Raw genomic sequence first — 9,338 nt, 5'->3', positions numbered from 1 at the left:
CTCACTTTAATTAAAAAAAAAAAAAAAAAAACTCAACAGAACACTTTTCACTGACGATCGGCCCAGGCCCATTACACTCGGCCTTATGTTGGGCCTGGTCGTGCATGGGTTGTCGTTTAGAAGAAATTCGATGTCGTTTAATGAAAAAGAATTTGTATTTCTTGTTGAAGCGGAAAAGTTAAAACTATACGAGTTCACGGCCTCCATCTCCCTCAATCTCTAAACCCTCAATTGGATCCAAACCGCCATTGACGACCTGCTCTCGAACTCCGTCGAATCTCGATCTCAGAAGGTATTCTCGAATCTTCTTTTTTCTCCAGTACTCTCTCTCGCTTTCTGATCCGTCTTCTCGTCGAAGTATTCACCCTTTGTTCATCCGCGAGAGAGAAGATCTTGTGAATTTATCACTGTTTCTGTACTGGTTGTTTGGTGCTACTTGTGTAGAGAAACTGAATTTATTGTTCTCTCGGCATTTAACTCTGTGTGAAGAGAGAGAATTTTGAAGAAATTTTTGTCATTCTCTTTCTTAGGGTTTCGTTTTCCACTCTGACATGCTCGCTCTCTGCTAGGGTTTATATCCAATTATCGATCTAACGGCCCGGATCCTTGAATTGAAGTGAAAAATGGTAAGATTCATTTTTCAAGAATTTTTTAATCTCTCTGCGTTTTGGAGTTTTGTGTTCGAATTTAGAGTAGAATTGAAGTTTGAAGCTGTTTTCTTTCTTGGAATTTGTGAAACTTTCAGGAAGGAGGAGGCAATTTGGAGGCGTCGGTAGAGAAATTGCTGAATGTGGAGAAGCAAATGAGGCTTGCCGGAGATGTGGCGGGCACAAAGAAGGCCGTCACTGAGATTCTTCAGCTCTGCTTTGAAGCACGCGCATGGAAGACCCTCAATGAGCAGATTGTTGTCTTGTCCAAACGCCGGGGTCAACTTAAGCAGGTACTTCATTGAAATGGAACATATAGTAGTGTTATAGGTGGAGTAACTTTGTGTTTTTAGAGACTTTTCTTAAATGGGTTGAACTTTTAAGTGTTTCAATTGAGTTCTAGAATTGTAGTTTCCGGTCGATGCGGAATTACAGAGTTTTTTTTTATGCAGGCAGGAATGGTACCTAATATTTAAGTATCCTAGTTCTTCCGAGTTGTTTGAGTGGTTACTGCTACATGATTGTCCTGTTTTATTATGTTAAATTTGTGTATTTGTTTGGGAAATTTCTGAGTTATGACCATGTTAAGAGATTGGCGTAGGGTTTCTTATTGTATTTGTTCGTGTGCTCAAAGAAAATGCTATCAACACTGATACTAGTTCGGAGTTTTTCCTATCACTGCTGTATGTTTGTGTATATTTAAGCGTAATACATGCAAGGGAAGTATGCGTCTTCTCTTAGCATTCTGGGAAGTAGCAGTGTATTTGTTTGGGAAATTTCTGAGTTATGACCATGTTAAGAGATTGGCATAGGGTTTCTTATTGTATTTGTTCGTGTGCTCAAAGAAAATGCTATCAACACTGATACTAGTTCGGAGTTTTTCCTCTCACTGCTGTATGTTTGTGTATATTTAAGCGTAATACATGCAAGGGAAGTATGCGTCTTCTCTTAGCATTCTGGGAAGTAGCTGTGGGACAATTATGTGGACTCGTTGTCTTGTTTAGGGTTTGAAGAACAAAATATTGCAAACTCATTTTACTTGAACCTTGTAAAAATTGTATGCACAGAGATACTAGTCGACTCTTGACTATACAATTATGCACTTATATCTATTCGTATAAACCTTTTCCTGCATCTGGGTGTTTTTAAATTGATTGGGTGTTGGAAAATTTTAACCTTGTTGGTGTATGATTTGCTCTACACGTAACATGTTGTGATTTTTTTTTGGCATCTTAAAATATTCTTACTTGCACTAAGTAATTATATAATTTATATTACTCCATGCTCACTCATTTCTTCCTAATCAGAAGGTTCTTTTAGTTAATTTCATTAGCATGTTAAGAAGCATGGTTCACATCCTTTTGCTTATTTTTAAGAAATGTATATGTTCAATGCCATTACATGGAGATGTCTGTTTTGTACAGGCTGTAACTGCAATGGTCCAGCAAGCAATGCAGTATATTGATGAGACTCCTGATCTGGAAACTCGTATAGAGCTTATTAAATCACTAAATAACGTTTCTGCTGGAAAGGTAAATATCTACTTATAAGTTTTAGTTTTCAACCTCCATTTCTTAGTTTTTATAATAATTTTTGTGTTTTATTGTTTCTGTGTTTAGATATATGTTGAGATTGAGAGAGCCAGATTGATTAAGAAACTTGCAAAAATCAAGGAAGAACAAGGGCTTATAGCCGAAGCTGCTGATTTGATGCAAGAAATAGCGGTTAGTGCAGGAGTTTTCTTTTGATGACAGCCCCCAATTCCCATTTTAATTGCTTTTTTCGGTTTCCTTTTTGACGGTTAAGATTTGCAGGTTGAAACTTTTGGTGCTATGGCAAAAACTGAGAAAATTGCTTTCATTCTTGAACAAGTATGGGATTCAGTTTTCTGATAAGTAATTACTTTGTTGACGCTCTATTATTTACTATGTTCATTTTTTTGGGGCATAATTGTGATGCTAATTTGTTCTTACACTAAATAAAAAAAATAGGTCCGTTTGTGCTTAGATCGCCAAGATTACATACGCGCACAAATCCTCTCGAGGAAGATTAGTCCAAGGGTTTTTGAAGTTGATCCCTCAAAAGAGAAGAAAAAGCCTAAAGAAGGTGATGCTCTCGTTGAGGAGGCTCCTGCTGATATTCCTTCACTCTTGGAGTTGAAGAGGATCTATTATGAATTGATGATAAGGTACATGCATACATTTTTCCCAATTTAGTGTTTTCTTCTCGTGTTTTCTGCAATTTTTTGGATGGTGTTTTGGAGCTATCAATTCTCTTATGGAGGTTTCTTGAAGTTCCATAAATCTGAGTGGTGTTGGTTTTCAGATTAGGGATTGGTTGTCTATAGGTCCTTTACATTTGCGAGCTTCTTAATGGTTAAGATTTATATGTTGCAACATTCTTCTTCCTTTGGGGTTCATATCTAGGGTTACTCGCATGAAGTAACTGACTCGTAAAATTTTCACGAGCAATAATTTTAATTTATGCCGGGTGATCTATGACCGTGTCAATGTTGTCGTTTGATGTTGAGGTGTTTGCGCACAAACCTTTTATTTTATTTTTAGTTTGTACTGATGATGTTGGTCCCTGTATGCTTTTATCTTAATCCAAGCCCGTCTAGATTGCTTGCGGTGTGTGTGCTTAGTTTGCAAAAAGAAATGAATTATCGAATACTGATTATTGCTTTTCCCGTCAGATATTATTCCCACAATAATGATTACCTTGAAATTTGCCGTTGCTACAAGGCGATATACAGTATTCCTTCTGTCAAAGAAAACCCGTCCCACTGGACACCGGTAAATTCTTACTCTTATTCAACTTTTTGTGCTTACATGAATTCTTTTGAATGTCTGAAAATTCTCTGTTTGTAGGTTTTAAGGAAAATATGTTGGCATTTGGTTCTCGCACCACATGATCCGATGCAATCGAGCCTTCTTAATTCCACCTTGGAGGACAAGAATCTCTCTGAGCTTCCAAATTTCAAGTATGGTTCTGCCAGCTATGATAATTGCACAATTGATCCCCAATTCACATGTTTATTTATGCAATTAGTACAACATATGAAGCCTGGCATTGTTAATCCAAAAAATATTTGGCATTTTTTCCCCTTAGCTTGAATTATGTCGCCTGCTTTTGTTCTCTGTAGATTGCTGTTGAAGCAACTGGTCACCATGGAGGTCATACAATGGACAGCTCTGTGGAATATGTACAAGGAAGAATTTGACAATGAGAAGAACTTGCTTGGAGGTTCTTTGGGTGACAAAGCAGCTGAAGATCTAAAACAGAGGATAATTGAACATGTTTGTTTTCGCCTTCACTTGAGATATGGCCGAGTATGCAATTACCTGTTCGCTTACATTATCTCTTTTTTTTTCCGCAGAATATTCTTGTTGTTTCAAAGTATTACTCAAGGATTACACTGAAGAGACTTGCAGAGCTGTTATGTCTCAGCATTCAGGTTAGTTAGCTATTATAATTTAAGTTTATCAGTCTGAAGCTTTAACCGACAATGAGTTGCTTTATCCGAAAAGGGCATTATAGGGGCCTTGAGGTTCAACCATATTTGTTTTTGGTGGCTTCTTTGTTCTTACATCTGGTGCTCAAGTCTCTTTCACATACTTCTCAAATCGACTATCCTGCTGTTGTGTTTTGAATTCTGCGTCGGTCTCCACCTTAACTCGTACACTTTACATTCTCTTTCAATGCAGGAGGCTGAGAAGCATCTTTCAGAGATGGTTGTTTCCAAGGCACTGATTGCAAAGATTGACAGGCCAATGGGCATCGTTAGTTTCCAAATAGCGAAGGATAGCAATGACATCCTCAACTCATGGTCTGCAAACTTGGAGAAATTGCTTGATCTTGTTGAGAAGAGTTGCCATCAAATACACAAGGAAACTATGGTTCACAAAGCCGCCCTAAAGGCTTGAGGAACTTGGAGGAACTGGTTAATCCAGGTTTGCAGGTTGAGCGGCCTTGGTCTTTTTTCGTTTTTGGCCTGAAATTTATATGATCGGAACTATCATCTAAACAAACTGACTGGGTTAGTCAGGCAGGCATTTGTCAAGTTTTAAGTTTGATTATCAGGCACATCTTAGCAAAAAATTGTAGTATACCGCCGGATACATGGTTTATTCGTGGAAAGACCTAAACGGGCTCATTTTTATCTGTGGAAAGAAATTGATTGCTTTACTCGTTTATTTCAAATCTTAATCAAATCTTGTTCAGGGTTGCTTATGCTCAATATGAATGCCTCACAAACCTTTGTCTTCTAATTATTTCGCTTTTGATTCGCTAAATGATTTTCAAACCGACAATTGCATATAAATTCAGATTGTGCGTTTCTTTTGCTTTGTTCTTGGGAAATTAAGCCATAGGACTTGGGGTGTTTATTTACTGTTATAATAGGCAAATCACAGCGAGCCCAGTCAATGATGGCTATTGTCCTATTCTTGGCCGTTAGAATTGCATTGATGCGGATTCTACATTAGGATTCATGAGTTTCATGTTGATCAAATTGTGATAGTTGGTAAGTAAACGGCTGAGGTGACATGATACTCCTCGAGATATAGGACCGGCGCTCGGCCATTAGCGAACATTTTTATCAGCGTCTTTGGTAACCCTCAGTAGGTGTGCTAGCACTGGTCCCCTTCTCGGACTTCTTATTATAGGAAGAGGAAAAAAAAAAAAAAAAGATAAAAACAAACGTAGGTTTTTGCCATTGTCATTAACAGAATTTTCAAAACAAGGTCGGCATTTGATGGTTGTTGGGGCTAATAACAAAAGTAGGTTGCGAGATTGTCGTTAGCGAAAATTCTTTCACCAAAGACTAAAAAGGTGGATGAACAACATTTGTGATTTATACTGGCAACACTAATCGAGGTATGTCGGCTAATATAAACATAGACCAAGTCTGTATTTTACGTTGGAGAATAAGATTGCCGCTGTTTACTGTCTGTTTACATAGGTCGGCCAAATCGTTGAAGGTTCTTAACCAAGAATTGGTTTAGGGCTTTAGACTTTTTTTATGAACAAACAAGTTTATGGAAAACAAGGAGCTTTATTGCTGTCCATTGTCGATTGACGTCCCATTAGCATTTAAAAATGTTTGACAATTAGTTCACCTGCAAGGTCGACTTCTAGTGCATGCGTTTCATGTGAGACAGTGACATGCCCATGCTAATCACTAGTGACGCACGTCTTTGCGGACGTTCACATTTCAGAGTGTTATAAGATACCGGTGATGTTAAACATCACGCACAAATAAAAAGTGAGTTTCGTAATATGATTCTCACTTTTTATTAATCGCGGTGCTAAACAGTCGTGGGCCGGTAGTGTTTATGTTGTTAGGATGTAGAGACTTTTCCTTGCAACCCGTAATTTTGATATGTACCTTGCAACGTATTTTTCATCATTTGATCTATCTATAACGTTAAAAGCTTTTGTCCTCATGTCTTACTTGATAAAAAGTATCAAAAATTTGTAACGGTCTATATTGGATTATCATCCAGTGATTGTAAAATAGGCCGCTGGTTTTTTAAATTTTTTTCAATGAATAATATCTTATTATTTAATTAGAAAAAAATTATTGAACTTACCCTTTAAAAAGTATACGAGTCTAGATTTTTATTCTTTATTATTGATTAATATTTTTTTTATTAATATAGTTATTTAATTGAAAAAAGATATTAATTTAAAATAAAAGATAAAAATTAAGATTCTCTCTCTCTCTGTCTTTTTTTGTTTTTGTTTTTTAGCGTTGTGCTTCCGTGTTTCCGCGTCAGTGGTCAAAATAAATGTGAAGGAAAAGTCTCCTTGCCAATGTAGAATATTTTGTTAAGACGCAAAGAACAACCTCGTTTTTTCAAGACATAAATTAATTGGGCATCTTTATTTTGTTAGTTTAGGTCATGTTTATTTTATCGATTCAAGTTTAAAATTTGAGTTTTATTATAATAATTTTTTTAAAAAATAATTACATTTAACTTTTTTACTACAGTAAAAAGCTCTCACATAAAATCACATCTCAACTCGAATCAGCGAATTAAACGAACCATTTACACCCGAAATCTTGTATTATATCTTGAAGGAAAAGAAAAGATAAGTGCTAATAATCCCGTTACTTCATGAACTATTAGCATTATGATATTTGAGTGCTAGAATATTTTTAGCAGATTACTCTCAAGATCTTTTATTTTATTTATTTTTAACAATTTTAGTCTCTAATCATAAAATTGATGACGAATTTTCATAATTTAATAAAATTAATTATTTGTCTGTCACTTGCAAAGTGTTCTACTCGATAAAAGTTCTTGAAAACGAACACATTTTGTATTTAATATAGTCTTTATATGAAAAATTTTTAACTGTGATCCACAAAGAATGTAATTAGTACTCTATGAGAGACTAAAACAAAAGAAAAAAGTTAAGAGAAATTAAAAAAAAAATGAGGGACCAAATATCATAACACTCATAATTCAAAGAATATCACTATTAATAGCTCCATTATATATTACTCTGTAATTATTACTGCACATTTTTAACCTACAATGTTAGGTATATTGATTCAAACTAGTAAGAAATTAATAAGATATTCACCTTCAGTGATAAATTAAATTTTTTTCAAAAGTCAAAAGTTGAGGACTCTGTTCCCCTTAAAGCAAAATGAAAATAAAAATTAAAAAAAAAATGGTTGAGATCTCTAATAAAAATGTCCAAAGAATATAAGAACTGCGAGAAACTTTTCTTTTTTAGTATTAACCACTTTCTTGCATCACCATGTCATGACCATCGCAATTTTTAATTAATACTGCCGTATAAATACAGAAGTAACGGTCGTATTTAAAATTGATTTCGTTTTTATTTTTCACATTTTTTAAGAAAAAAAATGAAAATGTTTTCAAAATGTTATTTGGCACAATAAAGACAAAAAAACAGAAATCAAAATGATTTTTTGATTTAATGTAAAATGAGAGAGAAATAAAAAATGACTTTTATTTTTCGTTTTCGTTTTCTCCTTTCTCGAACAAAGAGAGAAAAAGATAGACATTAATTAGTTTTTTTATACTGAAAACAATCTCTTGATAAAACTACCAAAATATTTTCATTTTTATTTTTATATAAAAAATAAAATCATTTTAAAACGAGTTCCAAACGCGCTAAACATTTACAAGCATATTACGAGTCTTATGTCATGGTTTCTCTTTTTCAGTTCTCGTCTTTGCTAAAACATTTCATTCCATAAACTAAGCTTTACATATATCAGGTTTTTTTTAGTATTTGATAATAAATGATATGAATTGTGTTAAGTCCATCACCCGGACCGATTAAACGCGTGAAACTCTTATATTTATATAATATCGTTTATATTTATGTGTTTACTTTAATACAACATTTGATAAACATAATCTAATATATATCATTAATTGTGACAGGACAAATGACAAAAATTACACGTAAGAACAAGCAATATTATATGTAAATACGAAAAACATTGCATTTATGAGATTGTAGGATCGCCGGTTTTAAGACAAATAGCACTACATTTTCTCCTGTTTGAATTCTTTTTATCAGTATTCGTGTTAAAAAAAAAAAAAACAAATAAAAAAGCTTTATCAAGGCTATTTTCAGGTCAAAAGTTGAAAGAGTAGTGAGTGATTCGGAGAACCTGGTCCAGTCAAAAACTCTGGATGCTTCTGAAATCTGACATTTTTATTGGTAAACGGATAAATGATCCTAGTGGCCAACTTTGTTTCTTAGACCAGGTGACGGGGTTTACTTCTACTTCTTTATCATTATTGCTTTGTTCTTGTTTGTTTGTTTGTTTGTGTGGCTCAAATTAATCAATGATAAATTTATAAAATACCCTCTTTGATACTTTCCAAATAATACGAATCTTTATAAGACCCTCTTTTGTTATAATATTATATATATATATATAGGTTGTGGTTTTAACAATAAACATTTATATATGTTTGGGGTATTGACTATTGTATCCTTTACCAAGGACCAATTCGATCCGTCCTATATTATAACGAATAAAATTTTAAATTTAGACATTATTCACTTTGTCGATTTGAGTTTTTAATTCGAGTTGAGATGTGATATTTTTTAATAACTTTTTATTATAGTAAAAAAAATTAAATGTGATATTTTTTGAGAATTTTTTACTGTAAAAACCTATAACTGAAAACTCAAATCGGTGAAATGAATGATGCCTTAATTTATACGATAAGAATAAATAAATTTAACATATTGTGAAGTTAGGCTTTGGCTCTATGTAATATCACATAAATATTGTAAAATGAGTAATATATTTCGGATAATTAAAATTTCTTGGTGTTATACATATTTCCAACGTCATCATCAGTGTAACATTATGTGAATGTAACGTCATGTTTCTGGCCCAGAAAAATTCCCAGTTATTATTACATTAAAAAAAATATATTGCATAAAAAATAATAAGGAGTGCTTCGGATTGGGTTGACCTTTTATAGTTCAAGAAAGAACGGAGAAAATTATTGTTAGTCAACGTCTTAATAATTTAAGTTTTTTAAATGGATTAATAAATTAATATAATATTAGAGTTGGAGGTTCTGAATTTAAATTCTTGTAATTATATTTTTTATCTCTATTTAAAATTGTTATCGTGTGTTGGGTTTTTAATATATCTTAGGCTTAAATATTCACGTGTTA

The 9,338-nt window shown here is 33.6% G+C and overlaps 1 protein-coding gene across 2 annotated transcripts; it reads left to right on the top strand.

Moving 5' to 3' along the window:
• Positions 1-172: 172 nt before the first annotated feature.
• LOC21390134 (26S proteasome non-ATPase regulatory subunit 12 homolog A) lies at positions 173-4,861 on the top strand. 2 transcript variants are annotated; one of them, XM_010098163.2, is made up of 12 exons: positions 173-292; positions 570-626; positions 746-940; positions 2,072-2,179; positions 2,267-2,371; positions 2,462-2,518; positions 2,639-2,835; positions 3,343-3,442; positions 3,518-3,630; positions 3,793-3,946; positions 4,027-4,104; positions 4,355-4,861. In XM_010098163.2, exons 2-12 carry the CDS (start codon positions 624-626, stop codon positions 4,571-4,573), a joined length of 1,329 nt encoding a protein of 442 aa, XP_010096465.1. In that variant the 5' UTR covers positions 173-292; positions 570-623; the 3' UTR covers positions 4,574-4,861. The 2 variants fall into 2 exon arrangements, with proteins under 2 accessions (XP_010096465.1, XP_024021448.1); XM_024165680.1 differs by having other exon boundaries at positions 531-626.
• The last annotated feature ends 4,477 nt before the right edge of the window (positions 4,862-9,338 follow it).

Source organism: Morus notabilis, unplaced genomic scaffold (assembly GCF_000414095.1).
Source record: "Morus notabilis unplaced genomic scaffold, ASM41409v2 Scaffold84, whole genome shotgun sequence".
In the NCBI taxonomy this organism is placed as follows: domain Eukaryota; kingdom Viridiplantae; phylum Streptophyta; class Magnoliopsida; order Rosales; family Moraceae; genus Morus; species Morus notabilis.
Note: the sequence above shows the minus strand (reverse complement) of the source record. Positions and strands in the feature narration are given on the sequence as shown.